General features: G+C 56.8%; 1 protein-coding gene across 3 annotated transcripts in view; it reads left to right on the forward strand.

Moving 5' to 3' along the window:
• TPCN1 (two pore segment channel 1) overlaps window positions 1-24,350 on the forward strand; it is a 49,851-nt gene that overhangs the window by 22,204 nt on the left and 3,297 nt on the right. For all 3 annotated transcript variants that reach the window (XM_006768943.2, XM_015567369.1, XM_015567370.1), the window contains 20 exons: window positions 1,548-1,675; window positions 5,586-5,762; window positions 6,214-6,327; window positions 7,584-7,714; window positions 8,595-8,683; window positions 10,281-10,315; window positions 10,846-10,904; window positions 11,156-11,255; window positions 13,400-13,516; window positions 14,177-14,301; window positions 15,398-15,446; window positions 16,177-16,240; window positions 17,125-17,169; window positions 18,568-18,624; window positions 18,702-18,755; window positions 19,713-19,785; window positions 21,029-21,136; window positions 22,013-22,084; window positions 22,556-22,645; window positions 23,647-23,762. In XM_006768943.2, the coding sequence (XP_006769006.1) occupies window positions 1,548-1,675; window positions 5,586-5,762; window positions 6,214-6,327; window positions 7,584-7,714; window positions 8,595-8,683; window positions 10,281-10,315; window positions 10,846-10,904; window positions 11,156-11,255; window positions 13,400-13,516; window positions 14,177-14,301; window positions 15,398-15,446; window positions 16,177-16,240; window positions 17,125-17,169; window positions 18,568-18,624; window positions 18,702-18,755; window positions 19,713-19,785; window positions 21,029-21,136; window positions 22,013-22,084; window positions 22,556-22,645; window positions 23,647-23,762 (1,803 nt within the window). The remainder of the gene's footprint in view (window positions 1-1,547; window positions 1,676-5,585; window positions 5,763-6,213; window positions 6,328-7,583; window positions 7,715-8,594; window positions 8,684-10,280; window positions 10,316-10,845; window positions 10,905-11,155; window positions 11,256-13,399; window positions 13,517-14,176; window positions 14,302-15,397; window positions 15,447-16,176; window positions 16,241-17,124; window positions 17,170-18,567; window positions 18,625-18,701; window positions 18,756-19,712; window positions 19,786-21,028; window positions 21,137-22,012; window positions 22,085-22,555; window positions 22,646-23,646; window positions 23,763-24,350) is intronic.

A 24,350-nucleotide genomic window follows, 5' to 3' on the forward strand; every position in this document is an offset into this window, starting at 1 on the left:
TGATCAGTGATTCTCTCTCATTGATGTTTCTATTTCTCTATCCCTCTCCCTTCCCCTCTCTCAAAAAATCAATAAAAATATATTTTTTAAAAATGGTGAACTAGAAGCATCAACTTAGAAGTCAGAAGCGTCACATCTTCCGTCCTGTCGGTCAAAGTAGTCGCAGAGACTCCCTGGTCTCGAGGGGCAGAGGCACAGGCTCCACCTCTTTGTAGGGAAGGTTCCAGAAGAGCGGGGGGAGGGGGGCGGGCGAAAGGAAATGCTGTGGCTGCCTTTGGAAAATAAAGTCTGCCACGGAATAGATTTGAAATGGGATGGGTTCTTTATCCTCGTGCAGGGGGTGATTAGGAGTGTGGATTATGGGGAGCCAAGTTCTCATCACAGATGTTCTTCCTCTGTGTCTCAGTGTCACTGCTGACAGTGTCAGTGGAGACACTGGGAGTTGTGGCAGCAGGTGTAAGTATAAGGGTCTTCATGGGCACCGATTCTGGAAACGCTCAGGGGTGGGTGTCGGGCAGAGCCAAGGCTGCGGCTCGGGCTACCTCTGTCACCGTTCTGTTCCCGGGCAGGCTTTCCCCACGTGGTGGCTGAGGCAGCTGCCTGCAGCAACGGGGAGAGAGCCCCTCCTTCCCAGTTTCAGCCCTCCCTGGCCGGGCGTGGAGCAGCACCCCTGCCTGAACCAGCCTGTCCGGGGGGCGTGAGGGGCTCTCAGTGCACCTGGGCCACTGGCCCGGGAGCCAGGGGTGGAGTCAGCCAGAGCCGAACAATGTTCTCCAAAGGCTGAAGGGGCAGCGCAGGCAAGGGCATGGGGTCAGCATGCAGAAGCCACAGGTGACCCCATACCAAGGAGCAAATCCAGTTGTTGTTGTTAATCCTGACCCGAGGATATTTTTCCTTGGATTTTTAGAGAGTGGAAGGGAGCGGGAGAGACACAGAGAGAGAAACATTGATGTGGGAGAGACACATGGATTAGTTGCCTCCTGCATGCACCCTGACCAGGACCAGGGATCGAGCCTGCAACCTAGGCACGTGCCGTTAACTGGAATCGAACCCGGGACCCTTCAATCCACGGGCCACCATTCTAACCACTGAGCCAAACTGGCTAGGGCCAAATCCAGTATATTTCATTTTTGACTAAGTAGAATATGAACACACTTCCAAAAGCCAAAAGTAAACAAGTAGGAATGATGCTTCTGCCCCCTTTCCCACCTCTCTGGTGGGTAACCGATTTTTGAGTTCTAACTTCTCTTCCTCTTTTTCTTTTCTGTAAAGTGGGTAGCTGTATGTTTTCGCTTCCTCCCTTTTTTTACACCAAAGATGTTTGTGCTCTTGTGTACTTGCTTTTTCACTTAACAAGACAAGGAAAAATATTGATACGTAGCCATACTAATTCTGGCTGTCCTGGTGCGTGGGGCGGAGATTGACGTATAAGTGGTGGTGCGCCTGTCTGAGCACGCGAGGCAGCGGCCAGCCCTTTCTTCTGGGCAACAGCGTCTCTGTGCTCTTCTCCTGGGCTGTGCGTGAATCTCTCTCCTCTTCCACTGCAGATGGAGGCAGCTATCCCGTCCCCGGCTCCCAAGCCTCCAGCCTGAGCTCAGAGGGCGAGAGTTTCCCCTCAAGCCCCACTGGACACAACTGGGAGATGAATTACCAAGAGGCGGCCATCTACCTCCAGGTGAGCATCTCTGGGTCAGGACTTGGCCCTTCTTGGTGGGGTCGGGAGGCGGGGCTCTGTTGGCTGCCCAGGAATTTGGTTCCGGCTTCGGTTCTCTGTGCATGAGCTTCTCGCCTTACGGTGGGGAGAGTCAGCCTAATGGTGCCTGCACTGGACGGGCGATGTACGTGGGCTCATCAGGTGACCCCAACTTGTGGCTCCACCTGCCCCCGGCTCCCTGAGTCCAAAGCCACCCACCTAGTAAGTTGCAGAGCGTGGATGTAAACTTCATCTATCTAACCCCCAAGTGATGGTCTTTCTTCTATACATTGTTGCCTCATTTCTATAGCTACCATGTGTATGCACTTGAAAATGAGCCATGTGGTTGTGGGAAAAGAGGTTACAAAACAGGACTTGTATGATCATTGTTGTATAGTATTTATTTATACACACACACACACACACAAACAAACACAAACAAACACAAACCCATATATAGCTGTTTATATAGATACTAGAGGCCCGGTGCACAAAAATTTGTGCACTGGGGGCGGGAGTGGTCCCCAGCCCAGCCTGTGCCCTCTCGCAGTCTGGGACCCCTTGGGGGATGACCACCTGCTGGCTTAGGCCTGCTCCCTGGGGGATTGGGCCTAAGCTGGCAATCAGACATCCCTCTGGCAGCCCGGCAACCCTCGGGGGATAGCCACTTGCCAGCGGGGAGCAGACCTAAGCTGTAGGCAGACATCCTTAGCGCTGCTGAGGAGGCGGGAGAGGCTCCCACCACCACTGCTGTACTGGCAGCCATCAGCCTGGCTTGTGGCTGAGCAGAGCTCCTCCATGAGGGAGCTCACTGACCACCAGAGGGCAGCTCCTGCATTGAGTGTCTGCCCCCTAGAGGTCAGTGTGTGTCATAGTGACCAGTCATTCCCAGTCTTTCTGCTGTTAGGGTCAGTTTGCATATTACCCTTTTACTATATAGGATAGAGGCCTGGTGCATGGGTGGGAGCTGGCTGGTTTGCCTTGAAGGGGGTCCTGGATCAGGGTGGGGGTCCCCACTGGGGTGCCTGGCCAGCCTGGATGAGGGGCTGAGGGCCTTTTTCCGGCTGGCAGAGACTGAAGCTCCCAGCCTCTCTATTTTTTTTTTATTCTGGGATTTATTTACCTTTTTAATTGAAACATTGTTGCTTCCGGAGCTCAGAGCCGGGCTGTGGTAGGCGGGGAACCTTGGCTTCCTTCATTACTGGAGCAAGCAAGCCTCCTGCTCGCTTCAGCTGCGTGGCTGCTGGCCGCCATCTTTGTTGGCAGTTAATTTGCATATCGCCATTAGCCAATGGGAAGCGTAGTGGAGGTACGGTTAACTACCCTTTTTGTCTTTTATTAGATTAGACTAGAGGCCAATGCACGAAATTCGTGCAAGAATAGGCCTTCCTTCCCCCAGCTGCCAGCACTGGCTTCCCTCTGGCACCCCGGACCCGGACTTCCCTTGTAGCCCCGGCTTCGTCTGGAAGGTCGTCTGGAAGGACATCTGGTTTAATTAGCATATTACGCTTTTATTATTTTAGATGTACTAGTATATAGCTACAGATACCTGTGTATGTGTGTGTTTGCACAGATAACCATTTACATCTGGAAAGTTGTTTATCTCGATATTAAAGGTGATTATATTTAGCTGATGGAATTTTTACAACCTTATAATCCTGTGTATTATTTGAATGACTTTTATCCAAAATGTACCTTAAAAGAAAAATCAGAGCAGAACTGCAATCTCCATGAGCAGTATTTGTGGCTGTTTCTGGAAGGTAGGCTGAGCTGCTGTCGGATGGTCTTCCTCTTCCTGCTTTGCACTGAGCTGCAGCGCAGACCCTGACCAGGTGGCTGCAGACCCTGACCAGGTGGCTGGTGTACTTGGCTCATCGGTCCCTTGCTGCTAGAGGCTGCCTGGCCCCTGCAGTTTCTTCTCTTCCCAGAGTTTATCTGTCAACTCCGTCACCTCGGGAGCCGGGTGTCAGCGGTCGTAGTGCCTCCAAGATGGTTCTTGTTTGCTGTGTGGGCTTCTCCTCAGGGAGCGGAGAGTGGAGGCCTGGACGTCACGTAGCACTGGCCGCCTTCTTATTTTTCGTAATCTCCTTGATGATCAGCAGCCAGGAAACAAGGCCCTTGTTCTCCCTCCTTGGGGTCTGGCACAGCACCCAGTGACCTGGGTCATATTTCACTCCGTGCTCATTGGTGGTGACCTCAGCCTCCACCTCCTCAGTGGCCATTCCGAGTCCTAGAGTTAAGCTCGAGCCCCCCCCCCACCCCCCCGCCCCCAGTGTTTTCTGCTAGTCAGACCTTCACTGCTGGCTGCTTGTGGGAAGAAATGTCCCAAGAATTGTGTTTTTTAATAATCCAAACCAGAAGCTTCCAGGCCGCCGTGGGCGTCGCGTCATGGGGCAGCGTGAACACCACAGCCCTGCGCAGATCACAGGGCCGGGAGCCAGGCCTGCCCCTGCCCTCTGTGTGACCGCCGGCGTGTTTGTTCCCTCCGTGGACCTGCCCCGTCCAGTCTGTGGTTTGTCTTCATGTTTTGGTACTGAGGGTAGTGACGCATCCAGCTTCAGGAAGCGGCTTCTTCAAAGCTCCTCAGCAAACCACAGTCGAGGCCAGCGCTCCCCGCCTCCCAGCTACTGGGTGAATGGTTCCGAGCGGGGCTGGCGCCGGGAGAAGTGGTCTCTTGCAAAACGGTTCATCCTACCAAACATCTATTAAACACCTACTGTGTGTACCAGATACGGTCCCAAGTGTCTTCCCGGAGCCCCGTGAGGAAGGGGGGGAGAGCCATCTCGTTGACAGCTGGAGAGGGGGTAGCCCAGGGAGGCGTGGGGCGGCCTGTGCTTGCTGATCCCGGGGACCACCCCCCAGCTCTTTACATTCTACAGACATTTCTGAGAGTGAGCACTTGGCCTTGAGGGACCAGTTGTGCCCAGTTCTCTACTTTCTCTGGACCTTTTTTTAAAAAACACATCTTTATTGATTTCAGAGAGGAAGGGAAAAGGACAGGAAGAGAGAGAAACATCAATGATGAGAGAGAATCCTCGGTCGGCTGCCTCTTACACTACCCCCACCCCACTAGAGATTGTCTGCAACCCAGGCATGTGCCCTGACCGGGAATCGAACCTGATTCATAGGTTGACACTCAACCACTGAGCAACTCTGGCCAGGCTGGGCCTTTTTTTGTTGTTGTTGTTAATCCTCATCCGAGAATGTTTTTCCCATTGATTTTTAGAGAGTTGGAGGGGGAGAGACAGAGAGAGAGCAACATTGATGTGAGAGAGACATTAATTGGTTTCCTCCTGCACAACCCTGACCAGGGCCGGAAGTGAGCCTGCAACTGAGATGGGTGCCCTTGACTGGAAATGGAACCCATGACCTTCAGTCCATGGGCCAACACCCTAACCCAGTGGTCGGCAAACTGTGGCTTGTGAGCCACATGCGGCTCTTTGGCCCCTTGAGTGTGGCTCTTCCACAAAATACCGACTTCTGCGCATGGGCCACGAAGTTTCAATCACACTGTACGTGCGCGCCCGCATGTGGTATTTTGTGGAAGAGCCACCCTCAAGGGGCCAAAGAGCCGCATGTGGCTAGCGAGCCACGGTTTGCCTACCACTGCCCTAACCACTCGGCCAAACCGGCTAGGGCCCTCTGTACCTTTTATTCTTTGATTCCTCCACGTGGTTTTTAGGAGTCAGCAAGCCTTTTAAGCCCCATCAGCAGGCCAGGGCGAGACTTAACTGTGCACGGTTTGTGGCCATAAGACTCGAATTTCCGTTGTCTTCCGTCTCTGGCCTGAACCTCCTCTTCCCCGCCAGGCCCTTCCTCTCGCCCTGGCCCACGGCGCGGCCTTGGTGCTGTGCTCAGAGGCTCACCGCCCCGGTGGCTTTTGTTTCCGCAGGAAGGCGAGAATAACGACAAGTTCTTCACCCACCCCAAGAATGCCAAAGCGCTGGCGGCCTACCTCTTCGCACACAACCACCTCTTCTACCTGATGGAGCTGTCCACGGCCCTGCTGCTGCTGCTGCTGTCGCTGTGCGAGGCCCCCGCGGTCCCCGCGCTCCGCCTCGGCATCTACGTGAGTGTCCGATGGCTGGGAGCCGCTGCTCCCGGGGCAGGCGTCAGGCACCTCGCTTGGGCGAATGCAAGCTTAAGCTTAAAGGGACACATTCTGGAAGGGCAGACAGTGCGAATGGATTGAAAACAGGCCCTGGGAGGCCCTCGAGGCCTCGGGAGCAGCAGTGACTCGCTGGTCCTCTGGGGGTCCCTGTGGAGCGAATGCACTTTCCTCACTCAGTCTGACTGATTCTGCTCGCTCGCTCGCTCGCTCGGAAGTGCCAGGGAGGGTGCCATCTGATGGCCTCACTTGGGACCAGCGGCCACACCTCGGCGCCAGGTGGGCAGCACACAGCACACCCAATGGCAGTCCCTCCCAGTCTTTCCAGCCTCAGAGGAGGGGCGGTCGGGTGCGATGGCCAGCGGACGACAGGGGCCCGGTGATGCCATGTCTCTGCACCCTGTGGTTGCAGGTCCACGCGACCCTGGAGCTGTTCGCCCTGATGGTGGTCGTCTTTGAACTCTGCATGAAGCTGCGGTGGCTGGGCCTCCACACCTTCGTCCGGCATAAGCGGACCATGGTCAAGGTGGGACCATGTGCCCATGGTCAGGGCACAGCATTTTCTCCCCTGGCACCTTCAATCCCGTCTCTTCACTTCACTTCCAAATCCCCCAGTGCTCGGTAGTGTGACCCGGGGTCCCCACCCTCGCTGCGCCCCAGCCTCGCAGAGCCGTGGTCCAAGGTCACGGCCATGGTCACGCTGACAGCAGCTGGTGTGATTTGGAATTTGGGGTGCTGAGCACGGGCATGGTAACCCTCGCGGGAGATGCATTACTATTCCTAGTTCACATCCAGCCACAGCAGAGAATGGGATCTAATCCCGTGAGGATGGGATTCAAACCCAGGTCTGGCTGGCCTCCAAGCCCACGCTGACCTGTAAGCAGCATCGGACACGTTCTCTCTGTGCTACAGAGAGAGGCACGAGTAGGAATGCGTCCGAGTGGCACTTTGCAGTGTAAAAGGCATGCACAGTTGTCCAGAGAAAGTGCCCGAGGAATTGAAGAGCAAGGTGTGCTTCGGACCTATCTCAGAGGTCTTCACGGTGCAAGTCAGGAGAGCCGAAGCCAGGGTTGGTAGACATGGCCAGGCAGAGTGGCAGGGTTTTTTGTTTGTAAGAAATAAAGGAGGGGGGAGACGGAGAGAAACATTAATGTGAGAGAGACATCGATTGGTTGCTTCCCACACTCTGACAAGGAGTTCGAGCCTAGGTATGTGCCCTTGACCGAAGTCGAACCTGGGACCCTCCCGTCTCCAGGCCAACACTTTGCACTGAGCCAAATTGGCGGGGGCAGTTTTTTTTTAAAAAAATATGTTTTTATTGATTTTAGAGAGAGGAAGGGAGAGGGAGGGAGAGAGAGAGAAAAATCAATGATGAGAGAGAATCCTTGATCGGCTGCCTCCTGCATGCCCCCGCACTGGGGATCGAGCCCACAACCTCCTCATGTGCCCTGACTGGGAATCGAACCGTGACCTCCTGGTTCATGGGTTGATGCTCCATCACTTAGCCACACCGGCCGGGCTGAGTGTCAGAGATGCTCAGTGAATACCCTCTGAGGTGCTGCTGGGAGCATTGCCCTCTGGGTCATCCTCCTGTGACCACACACCAGTGCTACTGCCCAGGGCCCTTCCCCAGGGGCTGCTGGATGTTGGGGGCGGGCGCTGGAGAGAGGGATGGGCCTCTCGAGACCAGGGGGGGCATTCCCTAGCGAGCCCTGAGCTCAGGGTATTCGGGAGGCGTCTGGGCGGAGGAGCTGACGCTGCTCTTTGCCCGTCCGCCCCCAGACCTCCGTGCTGGTGGTGCAGTTCATCGAGGCCATCGTGGTGCTGGTGCGGCAGACGTCCCACATGCGGGTGACCCGGGCGCTGCGCTGCATTTTCCTGGTGGACTGTCGGTACTGCGGTGGCGTCCGGCGGTAAGGCCTGGGGGAGGAGCTGCTCAGACAGTCGCTATCCTGGCCTGGCCTGGACCCCTGGGCCAGTGGAGCAGGACCCAGTGAGTCAAGTAGCCATAAGATCCATCCTGCACGTCGGTAGAGTCTCACTCAGCACGCTCACCTCCCTCTGCCTCTCGACCCCACAGAGAGGAAGGCCATTCCCCCTGCAGCTTAGGTGTCCCGACTCCAGGCCTACGTCCCAGCTTTCTCTAAGCAGAGGGCCTGGCTCCTCTCCAGGCACATTATCTGCCCCAACACAGCAGCAGCGCTCGTAGCACGCAGCTTGGCCAAAGGTCCACGTGACTCAGGCTGTCCCAGTGCCTCCCCCGAGACCGGGGCACTGCACCCAAACAGACCGTCAGCCTAGAGTTAGGCTGAGCTTTGAGATCCATCTGGAGAATCCATTGGCTGGGGGACTGTTGATAAGAATGGGCTAGCAATTCATTCTCTGCATCCTCAACGCAGGACACAAGTGTCCTAGGGCCAGGTGGCCCCAAGCTGTCTCCATTCCCCCCCACTTCTTGGGGAAACGACCTCTGCACCGAGTCTGTGCCCTCAGCCTTCTGCTGCCCCCCATCCCCTCACCTCACAGGGAACTCCCTGCTGGACCCTGCAGGTGGGAGGAGTGGGTATCTGTGCTGCACCTGCCTCCCTTCTCCCTGTCACCACTGAGTGCAGGTCCTGCAGGACAGCACTGAGTGTGATGTCACTAAGCCGGGGTGCAAGGGGGGTTAGTGTGCCGAGTCGGGAGCACCAGACCTGGGTCTCCATGAGCACGTGTTCCCCTGGGGAGTCCGGACCGAGCTCCTCGGGCCCACCCCGGGCTGCGCCTCACCCCCCGACCCCCCCGTCTCCCCAGCAACCTTCGGCAGATCTTCCAGTCACTGCCACCCTTCATGGACATCCTTCTGCTGCTGCTCTTCTTCATGATCATTTTCGCCATCCTCGGTGAGTTCCCCGCGCCCGGTACCAGGCCGTCTCCGAAAGCAAAGTCACCATGGGAGGAAAGCTTACTAAGATAGTTTTGGAAATTCAGAAAGGTTTTACAAGTGATATAAACAGCCCTAGCTGGGTTGTTCAGTGGTTAGAACGTTGGCCGACAGAATAAAGGGTCATGGGTTCAAGTCCGGTCAAGGGTATGTACCTCGGTTGTAGGTTACAGGCTTGATTCCCAGGTTGGGGTGCATGTGGGAGGCAACCAGTGGATGTGTCTCTCTCATGTCGATGTTTCTCTCTCTGTATCTCCCCCTCCCTTCCACTCTCTTTAGAAATCAATGGAAAAAATATTCTCGGGTGAGGAGTAACAAAAAAACAACAAACAAAAACCAAATGATATAAACACCCAGGGACTCCAATTTAGGAAATGAAGACTTAGAAATAAAATGGAACCCCCTTTGTAGCCTTTCATGACCTCAATCCCCCCGCCCCAGGTGCCTGCATCCTAGGCTTAGCATTGCTACTTGTGTCTGTATAGTTTCAGTTTATGCTTATGTTTCCTTAAGCAACACATAGATTCCATTATTGCTTTGCATATTCAAAATAGTTGTGTAAATGGTTACGAAACGTGGTGTCCCCTTCTGCAAGGTGCTCTTTGCTCAACACTAGGCATGTGACGTTTATTCATGTCGATGGATGCAGATGTCACAGGAGGGTAATGAATGGGCCCAGATTTATTCATCTGTTCTCTTGTTGGTGGGCATTTTCCACTATCACAAGCCACAGGGCAGTGAACACTCGTGTTTCCTGGCGGACACGTGGAGACTTTCCCTGCGGCACGCGGAGGGCTAGGGTCTGTGCACTTCAGCGTCACTAGATAGAAGAGCAAGATCACAGCTTTCTGACCCCGAGGCGGCCTTGCCTCTTCAGATGAGGCCGAGGATTAGTGTGCACCCCATGCAGACACGGCTCCGCCAGCGGCGGGCCCGGCACGATGAGGAAGCTGAGGCCCCTCCTCAAGTCCTGGCGTGGCACCGCCAGCGGCCCATAGTGCTCTGACTCTACGGCCAGCCCCTGCCTCCGTGACTGGTGTGTCCCGAGCTTCTGGCTCCCGTTCCACCTCCCCTCCGCCATCTGGGTGGCACTTTGTGCTCCAAGGGGGCTGACTTCCCCTGAGGGCAGACTTTCCCACTTTTCCCACAGGATTTCAAGGACTCAGGGGAAGAAGGTGCTGACTGTGCCCTCAGAGAATCAGGCCCTCCTTGGGGTACATTCTCAAAACCAGAGGTCTGGATTCCAAGTCCAGCCTATGCATGAGTTTTGTGTGGTCTGAAAATTTGGAGCCAGCATTTTAAAATCAGATTTTTATACAAAATGACAGATTTCCAACCTTTTTAATACTACACTTGATGGTGCTTGGGCCACATTTCCGAATAGCTGCGGTTACCCAGCGCCCGGTAGCACCTGCTTCCTTTATTTCAGAGCATGTGTTCCCCAGAGTGCGCAGTCCCCACCGTTCCCTCTTGTCTCCCTCGGCGCACTGCTCTCATTTACGTGTATTGGTCCAATCCTTTGACATCTTTTCAATCTCTTTTCTGCTACCTTCCAGGTTTCTACTTGTTCTCCCCTAATCCTTCAGACCCCGTAAGTAATCACCACGTTTTGTCCGTTTCTTCCTTTCTGTGAGGCCATTCCCCTCTGACAAGGTGGCTGGGCTGACCCTCTAGCTACATTAGGGAGGGAGGCCTGCCTGGCTTCGCATCCCAATCAGGGTGAAAGTCCCCATCACCCCAACTTGAGCCGTTTTCCTTCCCTGCGCATTAAGGGGTGTGGTTTCCTACCCTGAGAGTCGTGTTTCCAATATCAGATTTGGAACATGGGAACGTTTTGGTGGAGGTTACAGTGAAGGCGATCCAAGCTAATAGTGCAAACGTGATTTTCTGGGAGAAAAGTACCAGAGTCACTTGTCTTTCTACCAGAAGCATGGAGCTCAGGAAGGCAGAGTCCTTACTCCAGTTTGCTCATCCCTCAGGGATCCCGTGGGAGGAGGCAGAGTTGGTGGGTGGGGCGGGGCAGGGAGGGCAGAGCACTCTGGGAGCCCATTGCAGGCTGGCCCAGGCTGCCGTGCGTTCTCAGGCTGGCCAGCATGCCCTTCTGCCTCCTTTCCCCAACAGTACTTCAGCACCCTGGAGAGCAGCATCGTCAGTCTGTTTGTCCTCCTGACCACAGCCAAGTGAGTGTGGGCTCTGCTCTGGCTGCTGCCCTCGGCTCGTGCCCAGGGTCTTCCCAGCCCAGGACATTCCCTGTCTCAGCCCAGACAGTGCTCGGGGCACTGGGAGGAATGGGGGTGGCCTGGTGACTCGGGCCCGTGGGCTGAGAGCTGGGACGGTAGGGTGGGCTGGGGAGGAGGCAGGAAAGAGAGATGTCCTTAGAGAAGACGGAGGCGGGCAGACAGGGCCCCACGGGCAATGCTCTGCAATGCAGTTTCCCAGACGTGATGATGCCTTCCTACTCCCGAAACCCCTGGTCCTGCGTCTTCTTCATCGTGTACCTCTCCATCGAGCTGTACTTCATCATGAACCTGGTGAGTGACCGTGTCTCGGCTCCGCTGGGGGCACCCGCCACAGTGCTGGGTGCCATGGGCATGGAAGAGGAGGCTCCGCATCGGCAGGGGCTGGGGTGCCAGGCTGTAGTCAGGTGTGGTGTGGGGACAGCGTGGCAGCCTCCCTGGGTTGTTCCCGTCATTGCTGCTGATGGTGCTCATGTTGGAGCAAGGCTCCCCCGGGACCTTTTCTTTCTCACCGCAGACGTATCATAACTATTAAAGCTGGCACCGAGGAAGCCTCACCCAGGCTCCGTGCAGAGTGGATTAAATGATTGAACACCACAGCCCTGGAGGTCCCAGTATGATTCTCAGTGTGCAGATGGGGAAACTGAGGGTCGGGTGGATAGGGTGACAGGCCCACGGCTGCGCAGCTCGGGGCGGCCAGGCGAGCTGGTGTGATCCAAGCCCTGCTCCGATCCGCTCGATCCTTCGGCACCCACGTCCTGGAATATCTTGCGTATTTCCATCCCGTTTATCATGAACCACTGGGAATCCCAATACAGGACACACTGTTAGGGGCAGGGGAAGTCCCCGTGCACACTGGGACTCTGGAGGCATTTAAGGAGGCGCGGCTGGCCACCAGGCATATTCCTGCCATCGGCCAATCACCGTTAGGCAGGTGCCAAGACCACACATCAGCACCAGAATTACCAGGGAGAGGCTCCCCCTAATCTTGTGTTTTTATGCTCTGAGGAGCATTCTCACCCCAGGCATCACAGCCAGGCCCGGGGTAGAAGACACTTGCTCACCCTGGCCAGTTTTGCTCAGCAGATAGAGCGTCGGCCCATGGATTGAAGGGTTTTGGGTTTGATTCTGGTCAAGAGCATGTACCTTGGTTGCAGGCTTGATCCCCAGCCTCAGGGTGTGCAGAGAGAAACCAATCGATGTTTCTCTCACATTGATGTTGCTCTCTCTGTCCCCTTCCCTTCCACTCTCTCTAAACCACAATGGAAAAATATCCGCAGGTGAGGATTAAGAAAAAGAAGAAAATGCTTTCTCAGGAGCAGACATGTGAAATCTAAGTGTGAAGTCTTAAAAAGGAATATTTTTTAATTCCTCAAAACCAAAAAGAAATGTTAGCTGTCTTCATACACATTACAGTTCTTATGTACCGTCCTTCGTTTAGAATCATAACAACGTATTATGCGTAATTGATTTAATTTGTTGTGAAAATGGGGGGGGGGAGGCGTCTGTGAACTGCAGCCTGCTGGCCAAAGCCTGCTCTTGTAAATAAAGTTTTATTGGCACACAGCCACACCCATTAGCTTCTGCATCCTCTGTGGCTGATTTTGTGCTGCAACTGCAGAGACCATCTGGCCTTCAGAGCCTGAAATAGTTGCTGTCTGGCTCTTTATGGAAATATTTGCTGACCTTTTCTTGACCGAAAGAAAAAAATTGGAGGGGGGTGGCATTTGAAGGAGTCAAAAGGACAGGAGAATTTCCCTCAAAATATTTTTGAAAGAAAAAGAAAGTGCTTCCAAAAAGGCTTCTTTCAGATTCGGCTCCCGCCCTCCCTCGCCCTCTGGTGATGCAGGCTGTGCGGTGACCGAGCTGACCTTGGGATTGGGCGGTTCCAGAACGTTGGGCCCTCGAGGAACGCCTCCTGTTCCCGATTCCTGGGGCTGATTCCTGGGGCCGGTGCACGAAGCTGTGACGCACCAGGACGGGAACGAGGGGGCGAGGGGGAGGCAGCCTCCACCATGCTGATGCTCCTCCAAGCTCCGGGGCCAGGAGGGCACAGGCTGGACACAGCCTCCCAGGCCTTCGACCTTTGGCCACCGGCCATCAGATAGCTAGCTGATTGGGGCACAGAGCCCAGCATGCCCTTCCCTGCTTCTCACCTTATAAAACTGCCCCGTCAGGGACGAGCTGTAGGTGAAGTACCCAGGGAAACGTAACAACGTTTTCGTGTGTCTGAAGAGAGAAAATTTACAAGTGGCGATACATGGCCTTCCTCTTTGACTTGTAGACAAACTCCTGCGAAAGGGTTACCCCAACCCCCTCCCCCTCCCTGGGTCGGGGCGTGGTGGGGGGGGGAGAGTGCAGAGGGTACACTCCCGACCCCTCGAGGTCATCGAGGTCCCACCGTGCAAGGGAGCCAGGTCTCTGCTCTTCCCTCACAGCTTCTGGCCGTGGTGTTCGACACCTTCAACGACATCGAAAAACGCAAGTTCAAGTCTTTGCTGTTGCATAAGCGAACCGCCATCCAGCACGCTTACCGCCTGCTCATCAGCCAGCGGGTAGGGGTGTGGGGCCAGGCCGGGAGGGGTTTGGTCCCCAGTCGCCCTCCCTTGCCCTGGGCAGCCCCTAAGCACGGCAGGCCGGCAGTTTTAGAAACAGGAGTCCTTGCCCACTGGGCGTGGCTCAGTGGTTGAGTGTTGACCGTGAACTTGCAGGTCCCCGGTTGGATTCCCCGTCAGGGCACATGCCTGGGTTGTGGGCTGAATCCCTAGTGTCTCTCTCATCGATGTTTCTATCTTTCTGTCCCTCTCCCTTCCTGTCTCTCTTACATCAATAAAAACCTATCTTAAACATAGCCCTAGCCGGTTTGACTCAGTGTTATAGTGTCGGCCTTCGGACTCAAGGGTCCCGGGTTCGATTCCGGTCAAGGGCACATGCCCGGTTGCTAGCTCGGTTCCCAGTAGGGGGCGTGCAGGAGGCAGCCAATCAATGATTCCCTGTCAGCATTGATGTGTCTATCCCTCTCTTCCACTCTGAAATCAATAATAAAAAGAAAAGAAAAGAAAAATAAAGCAGGGTCCCGCCCTTGGGAGGATAAGAAGGAGCCCGGCACCCGGGATCCAAGCCGTGCTGGGCAGCCGGAGTCGTCGCCCCCCAGGGAGGAGGCAGTGGGGCTCTGCCTTTGCCTGTGTTGACCTGCCACCCTTCCTCTCCCCCAGAGCCCCGCCGGCATCTCCTACAGGCAGTTTGAAGGCCTGATGCGCTTCTACAAGCCCCGGATGAATGCCTGGGAGCGCTACCTGACTTTCAAGGCCCTGAATCAGAGCAACACCCCTCTGCTCAGGTAAGAGTGCCGGCCGGTGGGGGCGCTGTGGCCCACGGAGGTATTCAGGGGAGGGAGCTGGAGCGTCCAGGGCACCAGGAGGTGGGTGGGCAAAGAGCCTGTTAGGACAGTGGTTGTCAACCTTCCTTATGCCGCGACCCTTTAATGCATTTCCTCATGTTGTGGTGACCCCCAACCATAAAATTATTTTCGTTGCTACTTCATAACTGTAATTTTGCTACTGTTATGAATCGTCATGTAAATATCTGATATGCAGGATGTATTTTCTTTGTTACAAATTGAACATAATTAAAGCATAGTGATTAATCACAAAAACCATATGTAATTATATATGTGTTTTCCGATGGTCTTTGGCGACTCCTATGAAAGGGTCGTTCGATCCCCAAGGGGTCGCGACCCACAGGTTGAGAACCACTGTGTTAGAGGCTTTAGTGTTTGTCAGGATTCTCTCTGCAAGTGACAAAAGTCCCACCCAAATTTAATTCAGGCTCACTTGACAAAAAATGGAATATGTTGGATCATGAAGTAGACTGACCCAGCTGCTCACCTTTGAGCTAAGAATGAGTGGGGTTGTTGCATATGAGCAGGTCCACAGAGGGGTGTTCGCACCCTGGCACACACACACACACTTATACACACGCACACACACACACCACGGTGCAGCCTCCCAGATTTCCAGGGCGGTCTCAACCTTCTAGATGGCTGCTGATCGAGTTTGAGAAGCAGCAGGCCAGCTGCAAATACGAGCGTGAGCGAGTTCTGTTTGGGCCGAACTCTCAGCCCATTTGTCCCATTAAGTTCTCTGCTAACAGAGGCTCAGCCCATCCATGTAAGAGTTATAGTGATTCAGGGGGCCTGAAGCTGTCACTCCGTTAGACTGAGAGGGTTACGTATTCACAGGACCTGGGGAAGGTCGGAATGCCTGCAGGGGAGGTCCCCCCTCCCCCACTTATATGCTGGGACTCCCAGCCGTCCCCTCCCTCTTCCCCTTCCCCCTTCAAAGGTGACTACACGCAGGCGAGTGACACAAGTAAAGCTCCGTGGGAGCGATCTGATATTGTAAATTCTGTTTTGCCTTTTCCTGTTGCTGTGACAGCCTGAAGGACTTCTATGATATCTATGAAGTCACCGCCTTGAAGTGGAAGGTAAGACCCGAGAGGGAGCCGGTGGACAGCTCCATGGGGGGATGAGGCCGACAGGCACGCGAGGGCCAGTTCTTTTTTTATTTTTAAAATATATTTTTATTGATTTCAGAGAGGAAGGCAGAGGGAGAGAGAAACATCAGTGATGAGAGAGAATCATGGATCAGCTGCCTCCTGCACGCCCCACACTGGGGACCGAGCCCACAACCTGGGCATGTGCCCTGACCGGGCATCGAACCGTGACCTCCTGGTTCATAGGTTGGTGCTCAACCACTGAGCCACCGCGGCCGGGCCGAGGCCCAATTCTTTCCTGGCTGGAACAACACCTCAGTTCTGGGCACTTCAGGGACCCCAGGTGGCCCGGGCCCCCCATCTGCCTTTACACGTGTGATACAGTGTCCTGGTCACAGGCACTGAATCTCGGCCCCATTAGTCACCCTGTGACTTCGGGCCACTATCTGACTTTGGCCAGGTCGTTGCACCTGGGAAATGGGCCAACAGCAGTTCCTACCTCCAGCTCTTTTCAGGACGATATAAAATAAGGCACGTGCGTGGCCCGTGGAAATGACCCGTAGCCATTGGCTGGCCTTATTGTTACTTAGACCCGGAGTGTTCTTCCTGTTCCCCACGTTAGAGCCTGGTGAGCAGGGAAGGACCGTGGCCTCCTGGCCCCCAGGGTCAGGTTCACATCCCTGGTCCGAACCCCTCTCCCACGGCCCTGTTTCCTGGGCAGGCGAAGAAGAATCGAGAGCACTGGTTCGATGAGCTTCCCCGGACAGCCTTCCTCATCTTCAAAGGTAAGGTTCCCCCCGAAGGTGTGTCGTGGCGGCAGGAGAGTGATTCCCCAGCAGGGACATAGTGTTGGGGACCAGGGAGGAAATCGGCAACTTCAAAACCCAACCAAAAGACGGCTGTGGACCATCCAGTTCATTAAAGGAAGGTTACCAAGTCTGATAGCAGAAGACAGTCTCCCACCCAGAAATAACCACTGTGCGTGTTCAGTGTCGCTTTCTGGCATTGGTTACTTTTCCTGCACATTTTTAAATGGTGGGACTGCAGTGTGTATTCTGTTCTGAAACCTGCCTTTTTACCGGCTGGTGTATTTTGCCGTATACCCGGTGTACGTGATCCCTTGTGCAGTATAAAATTCGACCATTTTACATCCGAGTCCCCTTTCACTTAATGCCAGTTTTGAAGTTGTATGTGGGGGTGTGGGCTCACGGAGTTTCTCGTGTAGAAGGCCCGAAGCCTGGGTCTGGGCCGCCATGAACACGAGTAACGATGGGAGAGCCTTGTTTGTGATTTCTCCCACCACTGGGGCGCTGGGCGCAGCTGTTACCTGATATTCTCTCACGGGTTTTCCATTCTGCTGAGATGATAGTGACTCAAGTGGATGAGGAAATGGTCCCAGGCCGAGGCCTGCAGGATTGTAGGTCTCAGCAGTGGCAACAACGCCGTGTTCTGTTCTGTCCCGGCCTGGGTTGCCCAGTCTGTCCCCAGAGCAGCTGTGGTCTGTCTGTGCCGCTGTGTCCGGGTGTCTGAGTGTCATTGGCAGAACAGGCCCTTCCGTTTTCTCCCCGGACATAAATACCCTGGCGGCTTACGTGCACGCACTATGGAGTCGGGGAGCGCGTACTTGCACATGAAGACTTCGATGCTAACATTTCCTCTCTTCCAACAGGAGTTAACATCCTGGTGAAGTCCAAAGCCTTTCAGTATTTCATGTGTAAGTGCGACCCACCCAGCTCTGGGCCCTCTGCTCCCGGGTCTCACTCCTCCAGAGGTGGGAGGCCGGAGATCGGTCCCACAGTCGCTGTGCGGACTGCTCATCGTAGAAAGTTCCGGGGGACGCCCACGTGCCCGGCACCCAGCCGAGGCAATCACCACCCAGCAGCCAGTCTTTCCTGCACGTGCGCCCTCACTCGGGCTCGCTGTACCCTCTAGGCCCGGAGTTTTGAAAGCAAATTCCAGAACCACAGGGTGTGATGGGCGGATAAGTCACTTGGGCCTGTTTTAATCTGTAGGTTCCTCCTCCGTCCTGCTTCTCCCTCTGGCACTGTGCAGTTGGAACCAGGACTGTTAATCTTTTCTCTTGTTTGTTTGTGCATGCCCCCTGTGACTTATTTCCAGTAATTTTACATCTTGTCACCTCCCACAGTGGGCACCTTTTATCATGGCTTATCCATCCACGTTTTAAAATCTCTGAATGGGTGCATATATATGCACATATCTCTGTCTTCAGTAAATGATAGCGGACTTGACACACTTTTTTTGGTTAATAATAAATCCTGGAGACCACGCCACAGTAATATGTAGAGATATCCCCCTTTATTTTTATAGTTAATAGCACATCTTTTTTTTTTTTAATCTTCACCCAAGGATGTGTTTTCTTACTGATATTTAGAGAGAATGGAAGGGAGAGAGAGAAAAACGTCAATGTGAGAAGCATTGATTGGTTGCCCCTCGTACACACCCCAACGGGTTCGAACCCACAACCTTCCAATGCACAGGATGGTGCTCCAACCAACTGAGCCACCTGGCCCGGGCGGGATGCACCTTGTCCTGACCGCATCGTAGTTTATTCCACCGGCACTGTCCTGAACACCTGGGTGGGTTCTGAAGTTTTGCTGTCACAAGTAGTTCTCGAGCGAACAGCTTTCTGGGTACCTGGTGCTGTGTGTTTGCTGGTGTTCCGTTGGGAGGGGTACCAGGCGTTGTGTTTTTTGCTGGTGTCTCGTTGGGATGGGTTCCTAGCAGTGGGATTGCTCAGCGAAAGGCCAGATCCATATGCATTTTGCTAACTATGCAGTCATTTTAAAAACCAGACATCTCGAAGGAAAAACAAATTTTTTCAATACTCAAACCCTTTGTGTATTGTCCGTCGGTGATACTGACTTAGAATAATAGGTTTTACTGGAACATCTTAACTGGTATCCCTGCAGTGACAGACAAGGGGCTTTTAGAAATTCGTAGCTGTTTCTGAGCGAAACCAGCAGTTGATTGAGCTCATGTGGTAAAAGCACTAAGCGGTCACCTGCCCCATGGGTGTGTGGAGCGGCCCAGAAATTAACCAGGTGTGACCTGTAGGCTTCCATGCAGGCCTGTGCTTCTCTGTCTATTGCAGACTTGGTGGTGGCCGTCAATGGGGTCTGGGTCCTCGCCGAGACCTTCATGCTGAGAGGTGAGCCGGCTGGGGGCCTGGCCCGCCCATGCGCACACCTGGCCTGCCTCTTGAGCTGCGGCCTCTCTGTCCTGCAGGTGGGAACTTCTTCTCCAAGCACGTGCCCTGGAGTTCCCTCGTCTTCCTCACCAGTAAGTCTCTTGTTTGGACTTGGCTTTGCCACCGGCTTGTCTTAAACACTGGTGGGAAGACGTTCATTGGTTTAGACAGGGGTCCTCAAACTACGGCCCACGGGCCACATGCAAATACAAATATTGTATTTGTTCCCGTTTTGTTTTTTTACTTCAAAATAAGAGGTTGCGTTGGTGGTATAGTGGTGAGCATAGCTGCCTTCCAAAATAAGATATGTGCAGTGTGCATAGGAATTTGTTCATAGTTTTTTTTTAAACTATAGTCCAGCCCTCCAGCGGTCTGAGGGACAGTGAACTGGCCCCCTGTTTAAAACGTTTGAGGACCCCTGGCTTAGGACCTCATGGCTCTGAAATGGGGAAGCTTCAGGAAGCAGAAACTGGGTCTGATTCCATCCCACCCGTTTCAGACTCTTCCCTGGCTCCTCTGTCCTCCATCTCATCTCCATCCCGGCGTGCTCACATGCCCAGCCGAGCGGGGTCCCTCAGCCACTGGGCCCCACCCTGCAGCCCCCCTGAGCAGTGCCCTGCTCCCGAGTGCCTGTGCCCTTTCTTACGTCAGGCCCTTTGCAGGGTGTTCCTCTGCCTGACCGACATTCCCCTCCTCCTATAACCCTGAGGGCGCTGTGTCATCGCCCACTCAGTCTCCTCCTGTCTGCACTCTGAGCTCTGTAGGAGGGGGCACTGCACTGTGCCGGTCACTTTTGATGTCCAGCACCCAGCACAATGCCTGGCACCGAAGAGGTGCAGGCAATACCTGCTGGGTGGACAGAAGGGTGGCTGGGCCGTGCCCAGAGCGGGGGAGGGAGTGGAGCACACACTCTCCCGTGGGGCGTGGCTGTCCAGAGGGCGCACAGCCTGAGGGGGAGGCTGGAGACCTCAAGGGTCTCAGAGAGGAAACTGAGCCAGGCCCGGTGTGGGAGGACACGGCCAACTGCCTGCTCTTGCTCCTGTTCACAGTCTACGGGGTGGAGCTGTTCCTGAAGGTGGCCGGCCTGGGCCCCGTGGAGTACCTGTCCTCCGGCTGGAACCTGTAAGTGACAGCATCTCTGAACCCCGCCTTGTGGGAGCCCCCACCCTCCCCACCCCCACAGGAGGGTGCGCGGCCAGGTCATGGCCTCTCCTGCTGCCTTGCCTGTGGCTCAGACTCCCAGGGCTGGGCTCTGTCTTCCCTTGGGCCACCTAGCCTGCCCCTCCTGCACATGCCCCGGGGCCACCTAGCCCACCCCTCCTGCACATGCCCCCGGGGGCCACCTAGCCCACCCCTCCTGCACACGCCCCCGGGGCCACCACGCCAGCCCCTCCTGCACACGCCAGCCCCTCCTGCGCACGCCCCTGGGGCCACCTAGCCCGCCCCCTCCTGCACACACCCCGGGGGCCACCACGCCAGCCCCTCCTGCACACACCACGGGGTCCTGAGGCTGGTGGGCTCTTCGTGAGCCTTTTTAAAAATATATATTTTTATTGATTTCAGAGAGGACGGGAGAGGGAGAGAGAGACAGAAACAAACATCCATGATGGGAGAGTCATGGGTTGGCTGCCTCCTGCGCGCCCCACATGGGGGATCCCGCCAGCAACCCGGGCATGTGAGCTGACCAGAATCGAACCGTGACCTCCTGGTCCGTAGGTCGACGCTCACCCACTGAGCCACACCAGCTGGGCTCTTCCTGAGGCCTCACCCTCCACACCGTCCCCCACACAGCTAAGCCCTTATCCATAAAACCATGCTGCCCACAGAAGGCAGGCCCACCGCCTCGCCGGGCCCTCCTCCCTGCTCCCCTGCGGCCTCACGAGGTCCCTAGTGGCCCCTTTAAGAGGCCTCCCTGTGAAACCAGGCTACACTCACGAAGCCTGTGAGCGTAAAGATGTCAGCCCGGGTCCCGTGCAGACTCGGCCGTGGTCAGGGCTCGCTGGCCTCCAGGTGGGGTCCCCTTGCCAGCCCCGCCCCTTCACTCGGTGACCTCGCCAGGGCCGGCAGTCACCGGATAGCCAGTGTCTGCCCTGAGGCCAGTGCAGGACCCTCCGGTGGGGGGGGTGCCGGGTGTTTCTGACCCCCTAGACGTGTGCTGTGATGGCACCTGGCCACGCCGACCTCAGAAACCCAGGGTGGCAGGAAGCGGTGTCCCACCTGCCGGCCATGGGCCTCGGCGGGGCACACTTGCTTTCGCCGTGGTTGGCACGTGGGCTCCTTGGAAGGGCGAGCTGAGCCGGGGCGGACGCCAGCCGTGGGGCGGGAGGCCGGCTGGGCCCACGGACCCTCTCCCTCTCCCTCCGAGGTTCGACTTCGCCGTCACAGCCTTCGCCTTCCTGGGACTGCTGGCGCTGGCCTTCAATATGGAGCCCTTCTACTTCATAGTCGTCCTGCGTCCGCTCCAGCTGCTGAGGTGCCGGGCAGGGCTGGGTGGGGACAGGCGGGCAGGGAGGGCCTGAGAAGACTCAGGAGCTGGGGTTGGGGGCCTGAGCCCCAGGGCACGTCTCCTCTCCATACGTCACCAGGACCGGCCCCTGGCACTGTCAGGGGAGGCAGGGCCTGGGTGGGCATGGCCTGTGGCACTGGCTGCTGTGGCCACAGAAACACGGGCTCAACAGCCTTCAGCCAGAAGGCACCGCTGTGAGGTCCAAAGGGGCTTTTGAGGGCCCCTTGCTTGTCGGGAACAGCCTCCTGTCGGGAAAAGCCCTCGCTCGGCCCCACCTCTCCCCCGGGTTATGGCAACGCCCCTCCCAGCTGCGGGTGAGCCCTTTGCGTCTTCAGGAGCCTGGTTTCCTCTTGACTACCAGCTGCGATCCCACACACGTCCTCCCTCCTGCCCTGTCCGTCTTGGGAGGAGAGGTGGAGGTTGGGTCCAGGGTGGCGTCCATCTGGAGCAGCACCTGCTGCTATGCCCGGTTGTGGTGGCCAGGCCGATGCCAGCTTCTCTCCCGGCCACCACCGCCCTTTCCTCCCCCCCGGAGCCAGGCTCTGGGCTCCCTGCAGCCTGGGCTCTGGTTCCTTCTCTCTCGTGTGCCTCCCTGGTTTGAGCGGGGCTTCGCCCGCCCTGAGCCTCCGGGCTGCGTTTATAAACTGTGAACAGCCACGCTGCCTCCTCACCGAGGAAGACGCTGACCACAGCACGGCTCTGGGTCCCGGCAGCGACGGGCCTGTCCGGCCCCATGTCCTGAGGGAGGGCCCTGGGCCTGCCTTCCACCTGGTGCTGGGGGGTGGGGGGGGAGGCTGCGGCCGTGCCCATGTTAGGCCGTGACCCACCTCCTTCCTTGCCCAGGCTGTTCAAACTGAAAAAGCGCTACCGCAACGTGCTGGACACCATGTTTGAGCTGCTGCCTCGGATGGCCAGGTACTGCCCTGCCCGGGCCCAGGGCCAGGCGTCCTGCGGCTTGTGCCCCCTGGGGGTGGGCAGCGGGCGGGAGCGGGAGGAGAGGAGTCCCGGAAAGGACAGACCGAGGGCCTGCGGGCTCTCCGGCGGCTGACCTGACAGCACAGGCCTCCCTGGCCCCACTCCCCTCCGCCGACCTGTGAGACGTTAGTGGGGCGGGCAGGGAGCTGTCCCTCACTCACCACCTGTCTGTTCACAGGTAAGGGGTCACCTGTGAGTCCGCCTTCACAGGTAAGGGGTGAACTCCGCTCAGGGGCATCTGTTCAGAGTCCTCCTTCGAGCCGTGTCTTAGCCCAGACCCGAGTCACGAGGCCCCTTCCCTGCAGGCACTTCCCAGGCGGAGAACCTGGCTGGGGGCAGGCCTCCCCCACCCGCTCTGTGGGTCAGGCGGGCTCCTGGCCGGCCCGCCGTCACTGTCTGCCCCTCCCACAGCCTGGGCCTCACGCTGCTCATCTTCTACTACTCCTTCGCCATCGTGGGCATGGAGTTCTTCTGCGGGACCCTCTACCCCAACTGCTGCAGGTGAGGACACGCGGGCCTCAGGGCGCGGGGCCTCAGGGCGTGGGGCTGGGCCGCACCGCCTCGCCTGGCCCAGGGCTCCCTGAATCGATCGATCCCCCGGCGTTGCTTCCAGGGCTCAGGTCAGTCAGTAGCTGAGGGAGGGACCCAGAAGCAGTCATCTCTGCGGTGAGGGCATCTGAGCAGTTTCCCTGTCCCCAGGCCTCCATCAGCTCGCCCGTGGGGCCGAGGGCTGCAGGCCTCGCGAGAACCAAGTGTGGCCTGGTCTGATCCCGTGGCTTACTTCCACATCTCTCCAGGGGCGGCCGGTTAGGATAAGACAGACGGACACCCGTGGGAAGGTCTGTGGGGACGGAGTGGGGAGCCTGCCCCCCGTGACCTCTCACTCCCTCCTCCCAGCCACCAGGATGACAGCAGTGTCCTCTTTAATACTGAATCCTTCTGGCCTGGAGGCCGAGAAAGAGACACCTTGCTGAGTCAGGCTGAGCTGGGAGCCGGCCGCTGAGGAGAGCGGGTCACAGGCCTTCCCAGGCACAGGGCCGCTGCTTAAAAGTGCAGGTTCCAGGGCCGCCCTGCCAGTCGGGTGCAGTGGGTGCCTGGCCAGAGGCTCAGACTTGCAGAAACATCGCATGGATTTTAACTGATGAGCCATCAAGGATTTAAATAAAAGCAGCCAGTCAGATCTCAGAACAGAGACAGCCACCTCGGAGAAGCCCTTTCCCCTCCCGGTGCGGCCCTCACCCGCCGCGGCAAACCCAGGGGCCCTCCCAGCAGTGTCTCAGGGCGGCTCCGAGGGAGGGAGGGGGCCCAGCCGGCAGCAGAGCAATGCCCAGTGCAGGCGGGTAAGGGCTGGGGGCAGCGAGAGCAGAGACAGGGGTTGCTGGGCAGGAAACAGGCTGGGCCACGACAATGCTCCCCACTCAGACCTTGGTTTCCTTAAACACTCTGTCCTGTTGGGGGGACCCGCTGTGTTGTGACGGTCCCTCCTGCCGTCTCCCCGGCAGCACCAGCACCGTGGCGGATGCCTACCGCTGGCGCAACCGCACGGAGGGCAACAGGACGGTCGTGGAGGACGGCTACTACTATCTCAACAACTTCGACAACATCCTGAACAGCTTCGGTGAGTGCGGAGAGCCCAGGGGCACTCCCTGGCCGTAGCCCCGCAGGTCCCAGGGGCCGGGAGCAGGGCTGTCTGTGGCCTCTCCCTCCAGCTGTTGGCCCCACTGTCTCGGGTCCCTTCTGGCCCAGAGGGAGGGTGTGAGAGCTAGGCTTGGGGTGCGGGCCGGGCCGGGCCAGGCCGGCTCACACAGCCGCCAGGTTTACTCCTTTGCCGGTACCTTAGTGCTTTGCGGGGAGGGGTTCAGCCTGATGCTAGGGCACCCCCCCACCACCACCCAGAGCCCTTCATGGACAGCCCCCCAGGCGCCCGCTCACTGCCTCCTCTGCCTCCACACAGCTCTGCTCTGGATTCTGTGGAGGGGATTGGGAGTGGGGATGTGGGGATGCGGACGGGCAGGCCCGACAGCTTCTCGAGGACGGGGAGAGCCTTATGGCGCCCCAGATCTGCACCGAGGAAGGTCTGTGTGCTCTTTCCCCACCCCAAGCCCTGGTCCATCCCAGCTGCAGGCAAAGGGCACCCCCTGCTGGGGACAGGCAAGGTGGCAGCACTGCCTGTGGTGGCGCTTTGGGGAGGCCCAGGCTGGCGATG

Source organism: Myotis davidii, unplaced genomic scaffold (assembly GCF_000327345.1).
Source record: "Myotis davidii unplaced genomic scaffold, ASM32734v1 scaffold223, whole genome shotgun sequence".
Classification (NCBI taxonomy): Eukaryota; Metazoa; Chordata; class Mammalia; order Chiroptera; family Vespertilionidae; genus Myotis; species Myotis davidii.